At 38.0% G+C, this 25,295-nt stretch overlaps 1 protein-coding gene across 3 annotated transcripts; it reads right to left on the bottom strand.

Annotated features, from left to right (window-relative positions):
• Nucleotides 1-711: 711 nt before the first annotated feature.
• Nucleotides 712-25,183, bottom strand: CRBN (cereblon). Of its 3 annotated transcripts, none has more exons than XM_025922338.2 (11): nucleotides 25,032-25,183; nucleotides 20,790-20,902; nucleotides 19,952-20,154; nucleotides 18,966-19,115; nucleotides 14,912-15,071; nucleotides 6,275-6,337; nucleotides 4,974-5,058; nucleotides 4,263-4,378; nucleotides 3,556-3,620; nucleotides 2,773-2,904; nucleotides 712-1,798 (listed from the first exon to the last, which is right to left on the bottom strand). In XM_025922338.2, exons 1-11 carry the CDS (start codon nucleotides 25,096-25,098, stop codon nucleotides 1,618-1,620), a joined length of 1,335 nt encoding a protein of 444 aa, XP_025778123.1. In that variant the 5' UTR covers nucleotides 25,099-25,183; the 3' UTR covers nucleotides 712-1,617. The 3 variants fall into 3 exon arrangements, with proteins under 3 accessions (XP_025778123.1, XP_025778129.1, XP_086553697.1); XM_025922344.2 differs by having other exon boundaries at nucleotides 20,790-20,899; nucleotides 25,032-25,136; XM_086697571.1 differs by lacking the exon at nucleotides 25,032-25,183 and adding an exon at nucleotides 23,681-25,001.
• Between the last annotated feature and the right edge of the window lie 112 nt (nucleotides 25,184-25,295).

Below are 25,295 nucleotides of genomic sequence, written 5' to 3'. Positions count from 1 at the left end.
AAGATGTGGCCTACATTATAATGTCCGTGAACAGGCCTGTACATATGGTCTTTTAATTTCTTTTTTTAATGTTTGTTTGTTTATATTTGAGAGAAAGGGACACAGAATCCGAAGCAGGCTCCGAGCTGTCCGCACAGAGCCCGACGTGGGGCTCGAACTCATGAGGTGTGAGAGACGCTTTAACCGACTAAGCCACCCAGGTGCCCCTGCACACATGGTCTTTTAAAGTAAAAGGTTTGAGCTCTAAATGTTTTCAGTAGGTAAATGGGTGCAACGTATTATTTCAACATTATGACATTATATTTTTGTGTAGCCAGATAGGTCAGTAATTTAAGTCCCACTTAAAAATAGTGTTATATGCTTTTTTTGTTGTTTTTTTTTTTTTTTAAATATCAGAAACTTTTATTTGCAAGTGTCAGTAAACAAAATAGAACATTCTGAGGTTACACCTTTCAGATGGCAAAAGTAAAAGCAGCGTTCCTTCTCTGTGACTGGTTTCAGTGTAGAGATGTGCTTTGCTATTGGAAATAAGTTTTAGTTTAGCGTAAGACTGAAGAACTAGTACAGTCCTATAAACCCAATGTTCTCAGTAGTAGTAATAGCTTAGGAAAAAAATCTACAATCTTGGCATATACTCTTAAAGAACTGACAGCATTCTTGAGTTGCGTTTCATTTACTTCCTGTATATAAATAATGCAGCATGAGATTCAGTTGATGTTTTAAGTCTAGGCAGTCACAGCCATGGCATGTTTGGTAAAAGAAAATAATATATTACAACATCACAGATTTTAACAGTCTGCTTTTGGCTGGGCCTCATACATTTTTCCCCCCTTGGTTGAACTTTTTTCCCAGTTAATTTTGTAAAGCAGTGAAGGAATATCAAAACTACACAAATGTGAAAGGATCCAAAAAACACTTGAACATATAAGCAAAGAGGTAGGTAGCAAATCAGTCTATCTAGAACTTCATCTTAAATTATTGGCTTGTGAGTAAATATTTTACATTATTTAAACAATGAGGATGTATAATATTGTTTGCTCTTAAAGTTTACTTACAATTTTTTTCAAGTTACATGGAACAAAATTGCTTACAAAATAGAGTCACTGTCACTTGGAGCCTTACTGAACAGGGTATGTTTTAGCATCCCTGCTCCATAGTAGTTTAGGTTCAAATTAAAGAGTAAATACATAAGTTACTGTTTTTCACTAACAAATACATAAGGAAATGAACACTTTTTTGGGGCTCAAATTGCATATTTTAACTCTTTAATATTTTCAAAATTTACAAATCAGTATGAGAGAAACTAAAGAAAATTAAAGCCTTTCTTCTTTGCCTCTTTCAAAAAGAGGAATTTCAACTATGTTTTCTGCAGGAAACCATCACTTTCAGCGAGGACTTCATGTCCTATCAGGGACATTCTGGCAAGCCAGAGTATAATGGTACCAAGGTACTAAAGTAGATATTCCTAATTTTAATTTAAATCTTCAAATACCATTTGGAACCTTCCATGTAATGTTGCTTTTTAACTTAGGTATGCATCAAAAGCAGGAATTTCCAAAGCAGATCTGATTTTTAGAAGACCAACTTGATAAATAACTTTATCCCTAATGTATTTGTTTACAAGCAAAGTATTACTTTGTCTGGACTTATCTCATCTTCAGTGTCTGGGATTGTGGGCAACAGAGCAGATCGAGTCAAACCCCAAAACTTCTGAGGTGACATGTCTTTTTTGGTGGCTGTAAATTTCCATCCAATATGGCTTGCACAGATCCTACACTGGGCGATAGTCCAGGCGTACCTAGAAAATTAAAAAAAAGGTATCAGGTAAGGAAACACATTTTTGTATCCCAAGCTATCACGGTAAATCTGTTAGGAAGACAGAGCCAAATCCTGTAATTTTGACTGTCCTCTTAAGCTGTGTAAAACTAATCTTGTTAATATGGATTAATTCACAGGTACTTTTCCCTGGTGGTTTCATATTGCAGTCATGTTAGAAAACACCAACCAACCACCTCCATAAATATACTGGTGTCAAGTCAAAATGGGGGGTAGGATGGAGAGAGACCTGTATTTTAGAACTACTCGTCTACAGTAAGAATGATTTTGTCAGAAGAGTCAAACTGTAACTAGAAAAATCAACCAAACCATATCTTACTTCCCTAGGGTGTATCTCTTAATTCTAGTTTTGTATCAAATAAGATTGGACAGTTCGAGTCACATGGTCCTAAGTCCAAAATGGCAAGTATAACCACTAATCCATACTCAGCTTACCTCTGACTACTTAGACTTTCCTCAGCCTTAATGGTATTTTCAACAACCCTAACAAGTTTCCAGGTGGTGCTGTATCAGGCTCATACTTTGGAGGCCATTCAGCAAAACCAGGACTAAATGGTTTCTGCATCTGTTTTGTCTATTACTGCTTGGGATATTCTCTGGTTGGACACATTACGGAATATACTGGTTCAGATACAGTTTTGCTGGGTCATAAGCCAGCTGATTTTCAGAATGAGCTAAAATGAAAGAGGTCTGGATTAACTGTATAGCTAATTTAAGGATAACTGCAGTTGCCAACTTTCCAACTATACATTTAGTGAGACTATGCAAAAATACTGTTACTAGCCATTCTCAAAACGAACAGCATTTAAATAGAATTATTCATCTTAGTGTCTATTTTCGATTATAATTCTAACAACTCTGCTTAGAACTCTGGATTTTTCTGCCCAGTTAAGGCAGCAAAACCAAAAAAAAAAAAAGTAACCACCACCACATTACCCAGGAAACCAGCTGTGCTCTGTAGAAGGTCGACCTATCAGATTCAAGTTGCAAGCCTTATACACAGTAAGCGTCTCATGCACGTATCCATGAGGATTCACGTAAGCTGCCATCGGCCCACATAACGATAAACTACAAGAGAGAATCAGCACAGAAGATAAGTCAAGATGGGAAGAAAGAAATGTCTAATGAGGTTATAAGAGGGAACAGCTTAGAATCCCGTTATGAAAACAGGAGGTTGGCAGTCAGCCCAGTTTCAGTCTACACGTTTGTAAAATAGGGAGTTAAACTTCATCTAAAGGAGTCTTTCACAGAGGGAGTACAGTGAAAATGTCCTTTTGGTCATCCTTGGGCTGCTGATTACTCTGTAGACAACAATTTCTCTATTGTCCTACACAATAGTGTCCTATTTGCAGTAGCAGTACATGTTCAGAAGCATGTCCTACTTTACCTTTGGCCCTGAGTGTAAGCTACTAGCCTAAAGCATTCATGTTATCCTTACTCACTAAAAAGATACACAGATTTTCAAGCAGGAATGGGGAAGAAAGGATTGCCCCCTTATAATTGACTTGACCATGCTGATTAATACCTTACATAACTATTGCTGCTAAGTACCCAATCCGGAAGGGTATCTTAACCCCCTCCTATTTCATTTGCTGAAATGACTGTAATTTAATGGAGGGAAATATATGGAGAATGGATATATAGTCTTGACTATAATTCTGTTATAGGAGTTGGGAAAATATATCCAGAAGTACACTAAAAATGTAATAAAGCTCTCACCTGAATATTTCATTTTTGGTTGTTATTTCTGTTTCTTGACATTGTTTACAGCAAAGAGATGTACACTAAAAAGTTTAAGGGAAAATTAGTGGGGAAAACTCACGTTTGTTTAATTATGTAATTACATAGCTCATCAAGAAACTTTAGAGAAAATACTGATCCCTCTGAATAACGTTTTCCTTCCAATCATTAAAAACTACAGTTTTTAGAGAAAGTGACACATACTCATTTCTAAAACTAATGACTTTATAGGACAGTGACATATATATATATATATATATAACCACATATGCTCCACATACAAATCAAACTTCAAACGTTTAAAGGATGCAAAAACAATCTGAATGTATGTGTGATCCCAAATGAAATGTCTAAATTATCCTTTAAATATTTTTAATGTAGGGATGCTTGGAGGGGGGCTCAGTCAGTTAAGCATCTGATTCTTGATTTTGGCTCAGGTCATGATCTCACTGCTTGTGAGCTCGAGCCCAGTGTCAGGCTCTGTCCTGAAAGCTCTGAGCCTGCTTCAGATTCTGTTTCCCTCTTTCTCTGCCCCTCTCCCCACTCATGCTCTCTCAAAAATAAGTATTAAAAAAATAAAAAATGTAAATTATATAAACTAGCAAACAATTAGTTTTCTAACTGCATGACTGGATCCCACAGATAATCTAGCCTAAGACACAGGTGTCATGAACATGGTGACTTACTTTATTCATAATATCTAGTTCACAGCGGAGTCGTTGGATGGCACTACCAATTTTAAGGAGCTGAATCCTTAATACATCATCGATAGGAAGACAAGCAGCTACTCTGTAAGAAAAATCTTAAAGACATGGTGGTTTTTCAAGTTTTATAAAGCAGATAATAATGTCTTTTTGAAATAAACCTTCCCTATAGCATTCACAAAGAACATATTTCACATAAACAATACTAAAATATACTAGCTATCAAGTATATACTCTTAGGAAGTTCTAAAATTAACTTATAATTGGTTTTATAAATGTATTTTAAACATGAAAATCAAGCCCATGTTAATAGAATTTCCTCAAAGACTAGAAAAATGGCTACGGTAACTACCTAATAAACAGTATGTACATAAGCTACATAAGTCCTAGAACTTGGGTCATTTTTAATGCCACCTTAAAGAACAGGGAAAGGAAAGTGTTAACACTCAAGTTTTTCGATAAGAGCTAGTTACTGCAAGTTGTGCAGAATAGGAAAACTGCCTAAAATTAGAGTGCTCACAGAATTTAAGAGCTTTGCTACAATTCACTAAAATACTTTCTTTTAAACTGCTCAAGACAAATGTGTATGCTTTTCAGAATAAAACTATGAAACTAAAATTTTTGGTTTCATTACACAGAAAACAGTAATTTTAGTAAAACAAAAGCCACAGGAAGGAAGCAGACTTTTCGTACCTATTGGATTTGAAGGAAGAGAATCGTCTTTTAGATTTTCGTCCCATTCACGGAGCTGTTTCTTAATTCTATCCATTAAAGTTTCCTTGTTTAAAGTAAAAGCAGCCATAATAAGGTTCACAGACTTTTTACAATTTACTGCCAGATTTTCAGCTAAAGTTTCAATGTAAGTCCTCACTCTATGTACTAAAATCCAAGTCCCGGTTTCAACTCTGTTGTCTCGCGCACAGATGGTCACGGCCCCGGCTCCTCCACCTGGCACTAAGGTGGCCTTCCAGGCTTCTGTCCTGCAGTGTCTTTGTAGTGGCACGTGATCCTGACCTGCTGCCTTCTAGGTGTTTTCTTACGAACTGTGTGGAATTGGCCTCTCTTCCCCCTTTTTCTAGGAAGGCTTTCCTGACTCTGTCCACAGGGATAGCGGCCCCTATAAATTACAGGAGCACTTGCTATTTACACCTTACTTGGCACCCATTTAGTACACAAGAGTGCTTCCTGTCTTTTCACAGATGTCTGCAAAAAACACTTGTCTGTTGCGCATTTGTAATGGCCCAAAGCGCTGAAGGGCAGAGTGAACTGTAGTTTCTTGCTGTTGTGCTTGTGAGAAGTGCTCAAATTTCAGTATTTACTCTTCCTAAGATTCCAAGTCTTAGGTGAGGGGGTTCACTAAGGGAAATGACTAACATTTGTTGAATGCCTACTGTGTGCCAAGTACAATAACTATCACTCTCCCCATTTTAAAAATTGAATTTACTGAGATAGGTAATGGTTTGCCTCAAACCATATGGAAAATGATAGAAGTCAGGCTTTTAAAAGTCTTTGTGTCTAAAACCCAGATTCTTTGAACACTTCCAGTCTGCCTCTAAGTTTTGCAAGGTATGGTGATGCCTAAGTACGACAATTTGAGGAGAAAGAACACTGGTGGATGCAGTAGACTAACTGGGGTCAGGAGACCTAAGTTCATCTACTTGTTTAGGAAAAAAAACAAAACACTGTTACGGGATTCTTTAATTTTCGAAACCTACCTACCACTTAACACATTTCAAATCCTTAATAGACCCTAAAACATCTCATTACCTTGTCCTGAATTTATAAGCCACTAGAAACTGGGAAAACGAAAAATTCTTTAAAGGGGAAGTAAATCCAGCAGAATTTGATTCCTTTGCATTCTACTTAAATGTAAAGAAGGGCATTAGTTCTGAAAATGAGATACCGCTGAGTATGAAAGCCCATGTTTCATTCTAATGACCCTTGATTATGACAAGGCTTACCCTAGAGATAAAAAAGTACAAGGTAATACTTACAGCATCATATAAGGAATACAGCCAGCGAGGCCATGAAGTCAAATTTGCACAATGAAACTTTCTCTGAAAACAGAAAAAAGGTCACTTAAACTCTATATAGATTCTTATGGTGGAAAGAACAGTATTTGAAAACTGATTTTGGCCCTAGAAAATATGTTCTAAATTCAAAAATATGGAAAAATTTTGTAGATAACCCTATTAACAGATGATTCATTACCTACTAAATGTGACAATCATGGTTTTACAGCTTTCAATTTATACTGCAAGTAGAATCCTCATTCTTACTGGGATGGTTTAACATTTTAATGCTGAGGATAACTTAGTGAAGTTATGATGAACTTGAAGAGTGACTAAACGTAGTTATGTTACAGCATAACCTATCACATTATATGCCTATTAATCATTTGTTCAGTATATACAGGGAAACTAAAAATATAATCCAAATTGTCTTTGTGTAAAACTTTAAATGGCTTTAAAGTGAATTACTGTAGAGGCACATATAATAAATGAGCCCATTCTAAGAAAAAAAATGATCAATAACTTGAGAGTCCAGGATAAAGTCCCCCATTTCATAGAACTCCGGGAAAGGGAAAAACCACTGGGTAGCTCTTCCAATTGTTGTATTTTAGAATCCAAATGCAAGCATTCCTAAATCCATAGAAAAATGTGAGTTAAATTCCAGTAGAATTTCTGTTTTTGATGGGAAGACTCAATAATTAAAATGTGAGTCCTCAAAGCACATATTCAGTGTAATAATACCAATGAGATTGGAATTTAGAAGCATAACTTAAAGTTCACCTGGAAGAAGAAGTGTGTAAGAACTCCCAAAAAAGTTTGGGAAGAGAAGTATTCTACAGGATACAAAAATATGATTGGGAATGCGCTATAGCAGTGCTATTAATAGGAACAAATTGTAAACAACCTAAATGTCAACGAACAATGAATACATTAGAATATGTAATACACTAGGGGATACTTTGCACCTGATCAAACAAGGCATATCAAACCTACAGAGCATAACGAATGATTACATCTTCCTCAATAAAGAAAACAAAACCTATGTAAGTACAGACATTCATAATTTTGTAAACTGTTAACGTGGGGCATGACACATGAAAAGTGGGTGGGAAAGGAGTAAGGTGGCTCAAAAAGGACTGTCCCAGAATAGAACAAGAAAAGCAAGCTGTAAGATTTAACAGAATGAAAAGGAAATCCTGTGCTTGCACCTGCATGACCAAATGAATGGGCATGAAATGAGGAAACATGGGTACACCACACATGTGAAAAAGACTTGGGGGACTCAGCTGATAGATGAACTAACCAATGTGCTGCAGAGCTCACATCCTACTCTCCCTGCAATCTTATGCTAGAAGATGTCCAGAATCTAAGAAGAGACAATAATGTTACCCTTCTGTGACAGTCAGAAATGGGAACTTTAATTGTCAGGGGCAAGGATGCTAAGAGGAGGTCAACAGTTTGCATTAGGGATGTTTAGTTTGGAGCTGCCTCTCAAGGGGACGTGGTAATTTCTTTTAAATAATTTTAGGGAACTACTACATGGGTGAGGATGGACTTGTTTCTCAAGGCTCATCCACTAAAGCTCAAACCAATGGATTCTTTAATGAGAGGAAGTTTTGGCTCAATCTCATCTTTCTTATATTTGAATCTACCAAAAGACGGGTCTGGGATGGCCTCCAAGTACATGTTCAAAAAGTGATTTAAGCCAGAGGAGCCAGATTGTAAGACACTTAAGTTACTCTCCAATCAGTTCTTTACTTTTAAGACGAAAAACTAAGGCTAAAGAATTTTGTCACACTCCAGATAAATGCTACAGAATAAGCACACAGAATAAAGAACTACAACAGCCTTTCAAGTAACTGTGAATATGTAGTAATAGCAATGGCAACCACTTTATTGGTCTTAAAATAATTCTTTAAGGTTGGTAGTATTATCATCCCCATTTGAAAAAGAAGGAAACAGGCAAAGGATGGTAAAACTTGCCCAAAGTCACGGTAAATGGGGAGCTGCTAGGCTGTGCATCCAGGGAGTCTGACTGTGACCATTATTCATTCAAGAAATATTCTGAGCACCCAGTACGTAGGTGTCAGGCATTATCTTTACACACTGGGAGTATACATACCAGTGACTAAAACAAAAAAAGGCCAAAATCATTGGAGCATACATTTTCTTGCAGAGCAGCTTACTTTCTAGCTGTATACTTAGAATTACAAAGTGACAGGGGCGCCTGGGTGGCGCAGTCGGTTAAGCGTCCGACTTCAGCCAGGTCACGATCTCGCGCTCTGTGAGTTCGAGCCCCGCGTCGGGCTCTGGGCTGATGGCTCAGAGCCTGGAGCCTGTTTCCAATTCTGTGTCTCCCTCTCTCTCTGCCCCTCCCCCGTTCATGCTCTGTCTCTCTCTGTCCCAAAAATAAATAAATGTTGAAAAAAAAAATTTAAAAAAAAAAATAAATAAAAAAAAAAAGAATTACAAAGTGACAAAAATCCAACAAAGCTTCGGTCTGGCAGACTGACACACTACACACTCCCAACTCAGTTATTAGTATATACTTTACACATCAGAATGATCATTTTTATATTACAAAAGCATAGCATTTTACTTGGCATCCATGTCAAGATAAAGAGAAACCAAAGTAATTTGTTCATATTGTAAACATGACTTCCCCCTGTAACAGATAGAGAACAGAACGTGGCACACTAGTGTATTAAGAGCAATGCAGCGGGTCAGGATCCTTACCATTCGCCCGCCACCCTGCATCCTTTGTGAATGTGAACACACTGCAACTCATGTGTCTCAGTTCTGTAACTTTTTAAAGTGAGAACATCAATAAAATTCTTTTTCAGGATTATCTTGACAGATTCTAAAGTTCTACTTACAGATCCATTACATGTTTATCCTTAATATTTGTGATGTGCTTTATAAAGTCAACCATGCAAACTACAGCTAGCTTTTGAGCCAACGCCCAAATTTAAGCCATTTCAATATCTCAAGTTTAAGAGTCCCCTTTAGACTTCTGGCACAATGTCAATGGCTCCTGTCTTCTATCTGGGTAACACTGATGGCAAGTTCTGGCAATTTATGAGCATTCTTCACATGTATCAACACCACAATTTACTTCATAAAAGGGCTACTCTTCAAAAAAATTTTTAGTACTAGCCTAAAAGTTAGGTGCTTACAAGTGACCGAAGTGTGATTCTCTAGGAAAGAAGTATTCACTCTGGGAACAGGATTTACTATGGAAAGCAGGCAGAAAGGCCCTGAAAATGAATCTGTTCCCTGAAGGCAATCCATCACATTCTTCCATTGTAAAGCCTGCTTCAGATTTGCCTTCCAACAATGTGGAATGTTAAACAAATGTGAAATTCCACTTCAATGGCTCTTTGAAGAGTAATAAAATCAGAAAAGCAATGTAAAAGGCGAAACATGAATAATACATCATTGCCACTGATACACACAGTGGTCAAAGGTGGTCATTTGTTGAATTAAATCCCATCAGCATCAGCAATGTAAATAATAAAAATAATTTATCCCAGGAATGCAAGGGTATGCTCTTTCCTGCTCCGAGACTGCTAAACTACTAATGGCAGATAACACAACTACAAGGATATAACATATGCCTGGGAAATCACTGCTCTGTCCAAGGAAGTCCCTGACTATACACAGCCTAAGCTCTCAAGACCTTTTTTTCTCTAACATAAAAAAAGCCAACAAATGTTACTGTCTTACTGCTACTGTTACTGTTCTGGGACAAAGCAAAAAGTTGTCTTCGTAGACAAGTTCCTATGGAAAGGTAAAGCAGTAGTAGCCAGCGAGACCTTGAAAAAAGAAAAGACCAGTAATATATACCAGTCATATATTTATTTACAAAAATTAAAAATTGTCAACAGTTAGAAAAGTGTTAATGGAGGTACATAAAAAGACTGACAACAAAGCAGAAGAAAAGTAAAATAAAAAACATGAATTTGGTCTATGGTAAGGGGGCACCTTGTATCAGTGAAGGAAAATAGGGGCTTTTCAGAAAATGGTAATAGGACAATGAAGAGCCATCTGGAAAAAAAAGTGGAGTTGAATTCATACCAGGATAAACTATATGTGGATAAAAGCTTAAAAAGTTTTGATGACATTAAAAAGCAATGAAATCAAAGTCAAAAGTAAAAGATTACATTCTAAACATTTAAAAAAAAATTCCTTTGTATGAGGAAGTAATTTCTAGCTATAATTCAGAATACAGAAGCATTAACAAAAGAGGTAAATTTAACTACCTAAGGAAAAAAAAACAAAAAACCCTTCTGTGGGACACCAAAGACAAAGTCAAAAGACAAATCACAAACCAGGGAAAATGTGTGGAACTTACTAATTCCAGACAAAGGGTAAGTTTCCTAACATATGAAAGACTCCTAAAAATCCACAAAGAGCAAATACTATGAACAGGCACTTCCTAATAAAGGAAATACAAATTGTTATTCAACACAAAATGTTATACCTCATTTCATATCCAAAGAAATTCAAATTAAACCTCCAAAAAGATTCTGTGTTTTACTTATCAGATCAGCAATAATTAAGTTGGATAGTACAGTGTGAAGCCATGATGACTACTGCTGTCAGACTACACACAGGAACAACCTCCTTAGTAAGGTACTCCAAGAACATCTGTCAAAATTACGAATGCAGATTCCCTGTCATCCAGTCACCCACTTCCAAAATTTATTGTATATTTTTGCCTGTATGGATGGTCATTTGTATACAACACAGTGCAGGTCTGTCATCCAGAGGTGATTGGTCATGTAAATTGTAGCCTAGCCATAGAAGGGAACACCGGGGCAACTTTGAAAACAAGGAAGCAGTGCTCCAAAAGTTGATACAGAATAATCTCCTGTAAGAGAGAGTAAGGTCTAGGATAGTAGTGTATCTTTTCACCTAACAAAATGGAAAGAAATGAACATATTTGTGTCTTCAAAGAGAAATTCTCGAAGACCGAGAAACTAACACGTGAGCCCACTTTCAAGGGCTTTGCTCTTCAGAGCCAGAACCAGTGTTCAATTCTTTCCTGCTCCTGCTCCCTATGAGCACCATTTATAAATTTAGCAAGACTAGAAAGATAAGCACCAATCACTTTAATTGGTTTCCACATTTCATTTCTTTTTACATTTCATATGCAACTCTTTTCTCATCAACACAATAAGACTATATAACAGAGAAAGTCTGGGTTAGGAGGGGGTGCACTTAAAAATGTGTGTCATATTCCCAAGTACGGTAAAGAAAAGTTTCCTTATTGTGAGAATCCCAATACAATCAACCCAGCCAAGAGTGAAAGGCACTGTGACAGGAAAGGAAAGAAATTAGTATTAGTTTCAAAGATCAAATCACAAAATAAGGAATGTTTCCAGATGGAAGTGAGTTTTGGAAGAGTGTTCCCTGATTATACTAGCTAGCTTCTTAATCATTAGGGACATCTTGTCAGATGCACCCTTGTCAGAATGGAAGATTACAAAGGAATACTTGTGGAAGCTTAATTTTGTCATTTGGAATGTTCAGTTCTCAAGGGCAAATGTTAAGAAAAGTGTGTGCAAACAGTTTCAAGGTTAACTGAATACATCTCAGGAAGGCTACACTGCCGGACCCTTTAAGTATCGTTTCTGCTGAAAAAGTATTTGGCAACCACATAAGCTTGAGTTGGCTTAGAATCATCTAAGCATCGTCCAATTCTGACTACCTTAACTACCTCTCAGACGTGTAGACAAATGGATGCACTGCTTCATATCCTGGTGAGATGTAAGAGTCAGATCTGAATAAAGTGAATCGACCCTTAGATCTGTCCTAGGACAAGCAGTGTTATGTAATCCAGTCCCTGATAAGTCAGCATCCAGCTAAAGGCACGGTAAGCTGAACCACTGAGACAGTATCAATCAAAGCACATGGAGTTCTGGCCAATGGCACCTACCACCCCTTTTCCTTCACGCGGTGAGTGGCTCAAAGCGGCCTCTCTAAAGTAGAACAGAGTTTTTAGGTCATGTGCAGTCCAAAATAGATCAGCTAGCCATTTGTCTTGGCCTAGTGATCCAGACCCAAATTTCATAATCTAAGCAACTTTACTCAAATTTTAAAGAAGGAAACCCATTAAACAATTTGAAAAATACATGGGATGAAGGAATTGTATTTCCTTAAACCTTTCATACCTCTCTCCTTCCTTAGCACCTTCTGTTTAGTCCTTGGCAACTCTGAATATGAAAATAACATTATATACATATTATCATTAGAGAAATAAATATGATTATTATTAAAGAAATATCACAAAGGGGAAAGAGGACCTGGTTCCAAACAAACATATGCTTCCTTGGTCTTTGCATTTCTGGCTTTCTTGCTCTTGGTCTGCCAGTGACAATTGAGCTGCAAAGGCTTAATTCAGAACTAATATGACAAGCTAAGATTCTTTTTTTTTTTTTTTAACGTTTATTTATTTTTGAGACAGAGAGAGACAGAGCATGAACGGGGCGGGGGGGGGGGGGGTCAGAGAGAGAGGGAGACACAGAATCCGAAACAGGCTCCAGGCTCTGAGCTGTCAGCACAGAGTCTGACGCGGGGCTTGAACTCACGGACCAAGAGATCATGACCTGAGCCGAAGTCAGACGCTCAATCGACTGAGCCACCCAGGCGCCCTGACAAGCTAAGATTCTTTAGCCACAGAAGAGAAGAATTCAATCAGTAATACACACAAGAAGTAAAAAACCAGTCTTATTTGTTTAACCCACAGACAGGACACACAACCAGTACAGAGCATTTAAGTCAGGAATCAACTACAATCACTCCCACCCTATGCTTACAAATTTACAACAAGAGTTAAGTTAGGGTTTTTTAACTGTTGCTTTTTAGCAACCAGTCTTAGTGTGGAAGAACTATGATATAAATCAAAATACATTACATTGCCTAAAACCCAATCCTGTGATTGAAATACATAATTATCTAAATACATAGGCAGCACCTTGATGCAGTTTCCTTGCCACATAACACCCCAGCAGCACCCAGTGCTGAACACACTATTGGGCATGAGATGACTTAAAAAATTCCAAAACCATTCCCTTGGAGCCCATGTACATCAGAGCTGACTCTGACGTACTTATTTCAACAGTGACATTTAAAATGACTACATGACAGCAAAATCTTCCGCTGTTCTACCCTTAAACTTAAACAAAGGTAAAAGTGTATTTGAAGTGTCTGTATCAGGTTTGAAACAAGTACTGCCTAGCTATAGAAAAGTTGTCTGCAAAGTTAAAGCATACGTATCTGTTAAATCTTCAAAAATATTAGTTTCAAGGTTGTGTGGGAATCCTTAAGCTATCTATTTCTACATTTCCTATTGGATTCTTTTTAGAAACGCTTGTTAAAACACACAAAACCATATCTCAGACTGTCCAACTGAGGTACAGATTACTAAAAACAAGAAGCCTACAGACACCTGGTTATAAGCCTGCTGCCCTCCAAGGAGCCATCCTCACAAAGTCCTCTCTGAAAACTGGATGAATTCTACCTTAGGAACATTACAAGTGGTGGTACACTGGCTAGTTTATAAGACTCCTTTATCAATTATCTATATTAATTTATATCAAATTAGGATCCTACGAAAATTTATCCAAAATTAAAACCTGTACCACTTCCTAAAGAGTAAGGAGTGACTGATCAATGTAAGACTTTTCAGATTAAAATGGAAATGTCTCCATATTTTTAAAAGATAGACCTCAAAGAGCCGATTTTTTTCTAAGTTTAAAGGCTAGTGATCATTTCCTTTATGCAGAAATCATAAATATTAGCTATTTTCTAAATTTATTTAGGTTTCATTTTTTGAGAGAAAGAGAGAGCACGAGTGGGGGAGGGGCAGAGGGAGAGAGAGAATCTTACACAGGCTCTGTGCTCAGCGCAAAGCTTGAACTCATGACTGTGAGATCATGACCGGAGCGGAGAAGAAGAGTCAGACGTTTAACCAACTGAGCCACCCAGGTGCTCCACTATTAACTACTTTATACTCAAAACTGATACATCTGAAAAATGAGTAGGAACAGGCTTCATCAAATTTTTTTCTGGGATAAAGAGTGATCTAGCCTAAAGGATTATGTGTGAGAATTAATGCCCAAACAAGCAGTGCTTTCACAGAGCACACAGTATCAAGCCAATTTTTGTGATGTCAACCATGTTATATAAAAAGAGAGCTAAAATGCTTTCAGAAGTCTAAAAGATTTGGAACGTACTACTACCACTTGGAACTCTCCTCTCCTTAAGGTGATGTGTTTATGATTCAAGAGCCAAACATGTAATCTAATTAGAGTTTAGCAAGATTTCCACAGAACTAAAAATCACAAACTATTAACTAGTACACAGCTGACAGGCATAAAAGCAAGAACACCTTACAGTACTGTGACATTTTACTATTTTTGCAAACTGCTTTTACGTAAATGGCTGCCTATGAAATTTTTAGAAGCTCTAGCTTTGATCAAATGCAGCCAGAGTATTACCACAGAAGGTGTCTGGGGAGTGAATCATGAGACTTGTTTGTGTTCCTTTCTCAAATACAGGAAAAAAGCAACCTGTCTTCATTTTCTGAAGATGCACAAAAAATTAGTTTCTCACCTTCTGGTATTTCTGCCACCATTTATATGAATACTGGTCTTCCCATGAGACAGGTTTTGAAGGAAATATCTGGCATTTATTGAGGGATTCTAACTGAACTGCAGACATGGTTGAAGGCAACACACACTCGGGAAGAATTTGCACTTTAGCTTGCTGGATTCTAAAATAAAGAGAACCAAGCATGGTGTTCATTTTTAAAATAAACTAACTCAAACTACTAAGTTTCTAAACATTATGGGTAATTTTAAATACTAAGATTTTCAGTTTTTTTCTTAAATTTCAGTATTCGTCAAATGCCGACGTTAATATTATTGCAAGAATTTTCAGAAAATACTGTCGTTCGTAAATCATAGCAAAGATAACCTCAAATACAGATTTTCAATCTCACTGTAAAATGGAAAGTGAGATTTGTACATGTCAGACAAACACAGAGTTTATTAATGAAACAAAATTTAAAAAATCAATATACAACCATCTATTACCACTTGATACTTCTAAATTAGTTTCTCAGACATTCTTGGACACTCCACCTCTTCCAGCTCTCCACCTGCTCCCTGGCTGTTACACTTGTCCCTTAAGTCTAATCTCACTGGAGGAGTAGGCAAGTAAAGAAAGAGAAAATCAAGAACCCATTTATGTGAACAGCTAAAATAAGACTACAGAATTACATGTAGTCTGTATTTCTATGTGCATTCTTTTTCTCCTTCTCAAACATTTAACTTGAAATGCAAAGAATCAAAATATGCATTATATTATCCTCTTTTAATCTAAAAATTAAATTCCCATGAGACTGAAGTCACCATTTCCAGAATGCTATCTGAGAATATCATAACTGCAAACATCTTAATCATGAGCAAATGCCAATAGGAACACCGTACCTATGAGCTATTTTGTCTGGAAGCGTATCTCCTACAGTACAGCTCTTGAAATGTAGACTGTATTATACATTCAAATGCTGGAACAAAAATCTGTCAGATTGCCAAAGTTCAATATATAAAAGGTCTTTGCTTCATTATTAAGTATGTTTAGAAATTCTTATGTGGTTTTTCATATTAATCATGGTCCTGACCTACAAAAAGTGAGGAATGAAATTTTGATACTTCTGCTTACTAAATGAAACTAGCTAACTTGGTTAGACTCATTTCACTAACTTCTTTTCTTTCCTGCAAGATCAAAGATATGTCTACACAACTTCTCAGAATGTTAAAACAAACGAACATGTTCAAACTGTGTTCAAATGTTATTATATTAGAACTCCTAAAAACAATAACATCTTTATTTTCTTCACCTGTCACATGAACACAAATACTTGGTTATCATATTTTTAAAACAAAAGTGTGTGGCATTCTACAGAAATGTTTAGAAATCCGATTCTTCTTTAAGGTCACCAGTAACTAAATTAAAAATGATGTTTAACTCAACTATCACATAAGATTTTGCTGTATATGGATAAAAACATTAATGCTGTTGAAAAATTGGTTTACTGATCATTTTAATAATCAGTCTGTGGTGCCAGCTGTCTGAATTGCCTTGCAGGCCTGAGCAACACTGTCTGCTCCTCTTGTTAGACACGCCTGGGGTCAGCGGCACACACAGGGCTGGTTCTTTGTTTTTAACATAAGCTACTTTTGTTTCTTCCCAACATGTTTATAGCAGTTGTTTTGTTATTATAGTTACATAATTTATATAAATGTTACAAAAACCAATGAAATGTGACTTAAGAAAAATTGCTATAAGAAACAAAGTTGAGCAATAAAAACTGCTTTCAAATTAGGTTTAGATAGTTTGAATAATTCTGATGATTAATGGTCTCAATTACCACAAGAGAACTTCTATAATTCCAAATAGGGTATTAATCTCCTCTTCTTCTCAATATGCAAAGGAATACTCAGGAATTTCTGAAGGGTTCTACAGTGATTCAATGACATACTTACACTTTTTAATTTTTCAAAAAAAACAAAAAACCCTTTCGTGTGTTCAGAAAATGCCAAAGAAATAAAGGCTCTTAGAAAAGGTTAGAAGGCAACCGTATAGTTTTTATAAATGAAGGGTCACTTACGTAAAAGACAAATGACTATTATCTCACACTACTTGACTGGAGAAAGGGAAATTGGCTTGAGTTTCGAAGGGGCTATGGAGGAGTTCTGGTAGAGTGGAAAGAGCATGAGTTTGGAAGTGAGGGGGCCCAGAACCAACCAAAAGTGGCTTACTACCCGCATCACTTCAGGCAAATCACTTAACCTCTCTGGTACTTGTTTGTCTTGTTTGGAAAAAGACAAAACTGCACTAGATTATCTACCTCCAGAGTGCCTTCCATCTCACCACTTCTACTGAAGGCAGCTACAGGGCTAGAGGGGCAGTGGAACCAGAGAAATCTCACTCCATGGAACCTTTTTACACTAAAAAGACTCACTTTTGTAAGAGGTCTTAGCAGTGGGCTACAGAATAACAGAACGTGCCCTTTCCAAGTCTTGTTTAACCCTATCAGTTTCATGTTAATCTAGTCTTTGACCTGTTTTCAGAGTTAATTGTCTACTGCCATCTTGTGTTCAAAACAGTCTTCCCACAGTCAAAAGTCAAGAAAGCCTCAGAAACCTAACTTTTCTCCCAAGTTTCTTGTATAGTTCCTATAACATAGTATTCACACAAATAATCAAAGATTTAAAAGAAGGAGGATATGAAGTACTTTAAATATGGAACTGTTAGTAAAATCTGTAGTAACAAAACAGTTTGCTAATTATCACAATACACAGCCATCAGGAGGACACTGTTTGATTCATTCATGTGGCATTTATAGTCCTAACTATAGAACACACAGAAGTGTTAATCATTGATTGTCCTCAGGCAGTTCATCTATTGAGGGAGATAGACATACAATCCTGCAATGACAATACAACATGTTAACACCATGAGAGTCTGCACCGTGAAATGTTCTGGGGGTGGGGGGGCACCAGTGAGAGCTCTGGCACCTCACCCCTCATTTCTCTAGCCCCAAAGGGATGCCTCACCCACCTGTACTTCCATAATTCAGTGATATTTGTAAATGCCCACCATGAGAACAAAACAAGACAAAACCTCTGAAGTTCTACACGTTCAGAGCATATCTGTTCAACGCAGAGGTCAGATAAAATTGTCAGCTCTGGTTAGGAGACCAATTCACTAGGACTGGGTGAACCCCAAGAACCTGTATCTTTGCAATACTTCACAGGTGATTCTTATGTGCCAGAGTTAAGAACCACTCTCATACGAGGTAACATGCAATCCTCAGGACAAATGCATATTTTGTTTTGCTTTGTTTTTAAAAGGATAAAACAAGGTGAATTGGATTTTTTTTTAAGTGAGGTTAGTGGTCCTTTAACTTGTGAAAAAGCTCAAACCGTGAGAGCTATGCCACACTGTTAAAACAATTATACTTAGAGAATTTCTAAACTTTGTAAGGTATAGAGACAACAAGAATTTACTGATCACTTATTACATAGTTAATACATTTGTGAGTGATATAAAATTCACACCAGAGATGGGCGCTAATTATAAATGGTTCCTACAGCTCAGATGGCGCACTTCGCAGGTGGAACCACTGTAGCTTTCACTATCACAGGAACGCTGCAAACACCACAGCTGTCCTGGTGAGCGCACAGACAGCTAAGAAGCCTGTGGCCTCCCCACCCTTTTTCACTCTGAAGAGAGGCCTTCATTCTCAAAGAAGCCATATCCCTAAAGACATTGTTCTTTGGGTTTATGTTACTATTCTCAAATGTGGAGGGACATGAGAATCACCTGGAAATCAGGACAAAAGATGTTGCAGACTCACCCCAGGTTAACCACTCTCTAAGGGTGGGAGATGAGAATGAAACTCAAGCCTCTATAGTTTTAAAAACCTCCCATGTGGTTCTGATGCATACCCAAGTTGGAAACCACTAGGCTATACCTTCAAAGGGAAAGAGAACAACTAATCAAAAGTTAAAAAATGTCAAGGGTCAGTACAATAGGAAAAAAATCTAAGAAAACCATCTCATTTAATGATACACATTTTAAGATATATGGTATTTCTTACCCATCTGACTGTGTTCTTAGCTCAAGAACTTTGAACCGTTGTCGTCCAATTGCTTTCACTTTCACTATCTCAATTCCAAAATCCTGTTCTTCTCGATAGGCATATATCTCTGCTGTTGTTCCAAACTGTGCTTCCCTCTCCTGTACATTACTTCCAAGGTAAATTTTAAAAGAAAATAGTTTTGAACATTAAATTTTTAAATATGCAAAGCTGGCAAAAGCAATACACATGATGAAAAAAATATTACAGCAAGTAGCCCTTATTGCAAAGCTATCCTAATTTTATTGTAAAATCACATGGGAGAATATAGATATATAATAAAACTTCAGAATTACAATTCGAGCACTTCAGGAAAATAAAAGATTTCTAGTTACTAAAGATGATCTAGGATCGGTAGGGGTTTAAAGTCTCATTTCCCAAACCAGGAATTCTTTTACTTCAGTAGACCATCACTTCTGCTGGTTATTATTAGCAGCACTGTACTGGGGTGGGAAATTCCTGTATTCATTTCTTGCTTCTACTGCTGCTTTCCTCCAGGTGCTATAGGATACTTGAAATTCAGCTTCAGTTTGCCACTGGTCTATAATGTGACAATGTATGAATTCTGAGAGAAAGAAAAGAACAAGCCACTCCTTTGTAAAGGTAACCCTTTACATTAAAATGGAAAAGCCCTCTTTCTCCTTAAATAATGAAAGTTACTAAAAATCCAATTCCAGAAATTTTTATTAGGTATTAATGATTTTAAAAATTTCAATTACCAGAAAGTTTAATGTGTGTGACAGGACATATCTGATTTGGATGGTAATGAGAACAATAAAAATACTCCCACTTGTACCTTCAGTCTTTTCATCACAATTTCTTACCTCACATTCGTATCCAATCTCTTGCGCATACAAAATAATAGTCAGTTTTGGCTTTAACACTGCCCTCTGCTGTGACTCTACACGAAAGAGAGTATGTTAAGCAAATCCACTCTAATATTTTACCTGTATGCAAGAACCGCAAAGGTTCTGTCTTTCTGAATTAAATTCCGCACCATGCTGACTTCCTGAGGACGAAAGAGCTGAAGAGGTAAGGTCTGCCCAGGAATCAGGATCATCATCACCTGTGGCAGAACTGGAATAACCTGGCAGCTGTCGTCATCATGCAGAGTCCTGCCATGAAATTCTTCCATATCAGAGCCCAGATACTATTTAAGAACGAACACAATGATACACGGTCAGAGATATGTCATAATAAGACGAGCTCAACAGACCAAAGAACAAATCAGATTAAACGAAATATAAACGATAGGTACAACATTTATTTAAACAGTAAAGTTGGCGTATCAGCATCCCACGTGAAAATCTCATTCTGATTCTTATGAGTAGAATTTCCATTATCTTGTGAAGATTGTCTCACACACAAATTCAAGAGCATTTTTTAGTTCAAAATATTTTATTTTGACTAAGATAAGAAAACTCTGTCCAAATATCACAAATGACTACTATAAAATGTCAGCATGTTAGCTAACACCCTGGTACCAAGTAGTATAGAGAGTAAAAAGTACTTTTGTAGCCCTACCACTAGAGGAAACGTATGAAGGATGAGAATTCTTCAAAGAATGAGGACATAGTATGAATCTAGGACATAGTATGAAACTGCTGGAAAATAAGAGTTAATTAAGTATGGGTATCAACTGGCAAACAGCGCACGTCCTCCTCCACAATGTCTACCGTGAGGTAATATCCAATGATGCTAAACTCAGTTACTTGTTTTTAGAAACCTCTATCTACTGTTATATTTATGGATCTATTAGAGAAGATCGGCTACTAAATTACATACTGTATGTGATGTTGGCAGACTGGTGTCAAAATTTATGACGTTTGGTTTTTTGGCTTCTTTGCTATCCTGGTCTTCAACTTCCATTTCAATTTCATCTTCTTCCTCACTCTCTGCTGTAAAAGTAGAAGATTTGGAGGGAAAAAACGGATGCAAGAAAATGTCAAAGTGATATTCACCTTCAAATGCAGAGTTCTTTCATGAGGCTTCTGAGCCCAGGAGAAGAGGGCTTCTTCTAAACACTACTCGCATATTGTAATCTCTATAGTACTGTGAAAAGGCAGCTGGAGAGCTGGGTGTATGTATGGCTCTCCCATTAACTACATCTGTTTTAAATCAACTATTTTTTTTTTTTTTTAAGACTAGTTTAAAATTTACATAAAGGCTGCAAAAATAGTACCGAGATTTCCTGTTTATCTCCCATACACTCTCTCCTCTAACTTCTTAGTATGGTACATTTGTCTAAAAATCAGTGTTGGCACATTACTATTAACTAAACTCCACATTTTATTTGGCTATCCTTATTTTTATCTAATATCCTTTTTCTGTTTCAGGATCCCATCAAGAGTAGCACATGACATTTAGTTGTCATATCCCCTTAGCCTCCTCGGGGCTGGTTTCTCAAACTTTCCTTGTTTTTGATGGCCTTGACAGTTTTGAGTACTGCTTAGGCATTTTGCAGTGTCCCTCAAACAGAATTTGCTTGATATATTTCTTATTACAATGAGGTTATGTACTTTGGGGAGAACATCACAAGAGGCTAAAGGCTGTGTTTATCATATATCAAGGGTGCATACTATTAATATGATTTATCACTGCTGATGTTGCCAGTGATCACCTAGCTGAGGGATTGTCAGATTTCTCTACTGTAAAGTTACTACGTTCCTCCTTTCCACTTTGTACTCTTTGGAAGCCAATTACTAGGCAAAAGTCACACTTAACAAGGTGAGGGATTATGCTCCCCACTCCTTGAAGGGGAACTATCTACATAAATTATTTAAATTCTTATGGATGAGAGATTCCTTTCTTCTCTCTTGCCAGTAACTAAAAGGACTTAGACAACTCATTTCACCTGATTATGCCTTAGATTCCGCATCTGAAAAATGACAGGCAGGAACAAGACAATCTCTAAACGTCTTTCAAACTCTTAACTTTAAAGAATTCTTGGAGAAGACAGAAAAGAGGGAAAGAAGGACGGAAGAAAGATCCTTTAATTAAAATAGGAAAAGATAACATTAGTACCCAGCAAAAACATTTTCATAGCAGTGACACCAATTCCCTGGCTGTCACTATACTATTAAAAAATGAAATGTCTGTCATCATTTTCATAAGAATTTCGCTTTGGAATTTTAAATTCAAAAATAAAGTTCACTTGAAACATAAAACGTATTTTAAAGGAAACATTTTAGAAAACTTTCCCCACACACAATTTTTAAATTCTAAAAACTAAACTTATCTACTTTAAAAACCTGATGTTACTGATAATAGAAATGAGAGTCAGAAAAAGCTACACTAAATAGGCACTATTCTACTAAATGGAAGTCTGTCTTGTTAATGCCAGTGGGTAAAATTCCTATCCTAGATCTGCAGTTCTCAACTAGGGCTGATTTTACCCCTCAGGGAATATTTGGAAATGTATGGGAATATTTTTGGTTGTCACAACTAGGGAGCCCTACTGGCATCTAGTGGGCAGAGGACAGAGATGCTGCTGAACATCCCACAAGCTGCAGGACAGTCCCCCACAACAAAGAATTTTCCAGCCAAAAAAACCAAAAGTGCTGAGGTTGAGAAATCCTGGCATAGACAAAGTGAATCTCATTTTTGACCTCATATTTCATGTATTTTCAAATGCCCCAAATACACTTCTGAATAGATAAAACGTTAATGCAAAATTGTCATTTTCTTTTGGGTATAAGACTATTTAAATCAAATTACCTCCAGCTAGGTTTCTGACAAGAAAAAAACAAATGTTTTCCAATGCAGTAATTGCCTTGGACTTTCTATTAATTCTTAGAAATTCGTAGGTATTAGGATTTGTCAAAGAGAGTAGTGTAACTTATTTAAACTTATATTTAAATTGTGAGTGGTCTAACACTTCATACAAATTTTTGCTAAGAACACAAAAGTTTCACCAAAAGATAACAACAACAACAACAACAACAACAACAACAACAACAAAAATCTCAAGCGCTTTCCTTATATACAGTAGCCTTTCTCATAAATATGGCCAAAACCCACTTCCCCCTACTCAACTGTTTATTTATTAATGTTTCCCTTGGCCAACACAGATTCTTTGCATCTTAAAGTACTTCCTTTTCACTTAAAGAGTATTACTCTTCAAAACAACTCATACTACATAGGGGAGCCTATGTGGCTCAGTCGGTTAAGCATCTGACTTCAGCTCAGGTCCTGACCTCAGCCCTTGTGAGTTTGAGCCTCGTATCGGGCTCTGTCCTGACAGCTCAGAGCCTAAAGCCTGCTTCGGATTCTGCGTCTCCAACTCTCTCTTCTCCCCCACTCATGCTCTGTCTCTCCTTCAAAAATAAATAAGCATTAAAAAAATTGGAAAAAAAAAAAAAAACAACCTCATACTACATGAATTTATGGACAATCCAATGCTTCTTCACAAAACTCACCTATGATTTACAAAAGCCTAATTATTGTATCTACAACCTCTCTGGGCCTTCTCACTCCTGATTCTTTTCAACAAAACACATACTGACTGTTCACAACTATCAGGGTGAAGTCTGATGACTCATCTCATGCAGGAGCAGCATATGAATGCCAACAGAACATCAGTAACCTCCATGAAACGGGATTTGGCACATTCAGAGTGGGGCTGATGTCTCTGAAATAAACAGCTCAGCTCTTCAGTCAAAGGCTGACAGACTTACCTTTATGTCAATTCAGCTAGGTTGGCTTCAGCAACAACCACTGTGGTTTATTTTTATATAAAAGGTCCCTCCTACATGGTGGGCATGCAATCAGTCTTCTCCAATGCACACAACTCCCAGTGGACAAATTAATCCTCCAAGCAAAGCTTTCCTTGGGCAACTCCCTATAACCCACAATTGATTCTTGGTAACCCACAGAAAAAAGCCCCAACCCCACTGGCAAGAGACGCAAGCTCCCCCAGAACTGAAACACAACCTACCTCCTAGGCCTTCTCTTCCACAACCCCATCCTAAGTATGTGCTTTTGGATGTCTCCAGACCCATCTCACAATGCTTTACCCCAATCTCTCTGAAGGACAATACGAGCATCAACTTATCTGGCCCTAAACTTCTGCCTCATACAGATTATAAACCTCCTCAAGTTCCAGACTGTGTATCATACCTCTTCTCAGGTCCACAACACCTAACTGGCACACAGAGAAGGAACTCAGCTAACAGCCCCAGTTTGTCGGATAACCTCTTGGAAAGCATATCCTCTACAGCCTTCCATGACAAGTCTGTACAATTATTCCATGCATTTTTTTTCTGCCCAGGATTCCAATATAAAGCCAAGGTCCAAATTTTCACGAAACAAAGGAAAAAGAAAATTGAATTTAACATCACACTTATAAGTCTCTCTAATCAAGCATATGAAATACATGCTTGAGAAAAACATGCTAGTACTGTCTTGTCAGTGAAGTGGGTAAGCGACATTGGCTATGCTGACAAAAAGACTCAAACTGCAGTCCTGGGGCTGCTACTGTGTCACCTTGGGCAAGTCACTGAACTAAACTGCTCATCCATTTCTCACTTACCAAACCGGAATCAGAAAAGTTATGTGGGGAGAATTAAACAGAGAAATGCACGCAAAACGCTTACCGCAGGGTCCGTGACACGTTAAACGTTTAACATCTGTTAGCTGTCATTCTTACTGAACGGAACAAGTCCAGAAAAAGTAACGGTTGCTAAACTGACCCGATCCCCCATATCCCCTCCCTCCATCCCCCTGGTTTTAACCCATTTCCTAGGACTCAAGTTCTGAACACAAAACGGACGGAGAGGGAAGGGTCCCTGTCCTTAGGAGCAAACCCCCTCCCCGGTCCAAAACCCTCGTTCATAGCCTGAGGCGATCCAGCATGAGACAGAAGCGCCAGGACTAGGTCGCTGGCCAAAGGCCTGAGGTGAGGCCGCTTCCCGGGGCGCCCCTGCAGGCCTCGGTGCTCCACCCCGTCCGTCTCCCCAGCCCTGCGGCACCGCTCACGGCTCGAGCCTCGCCCCGTCCCGCCGCCAAGGACCGGCCCCGGGAGGTTACCAGGGAGGAGTGGCAGGTGGTTGCCCATGTCGTGCGCAGCGTCCTGCGGATCCCTCTCGTCGGCCATGTCTGTTTACCCGCAGAGGAGGCTGGGACAGGGCGGCGCCCGGGCAGCCGGGGGAGAGTCCGCCCCGCGCCGCCGCAGCCGCGCACGGGGGCCACAGCGCCCTCTGGCGGCCCCCAGGGTCCACAGCTCGCCGGCCGCAGCCGGGAAAGGAAGCTGCAGGCTGGAAGACTGACTGGCCGCGGGGGCTGAAAGCTGTC

Source organism: Puma concolor, chromosome A2 (assembly GCF_028749965.1).
Source record: "Puma concolor isolate L17-30 chromosome A2, mPumCon1.1.hap2, whole genome shotgun sequence".
NCBI classification, from domain to species: Eukaryota; Metazoa; Chordata; class Mammalia; order Carnivora; family Felidae; genus Puma; species Puma concolor.
This window is presented reverse-complemented; position numbering and strand designations above follow the sequence as displayed.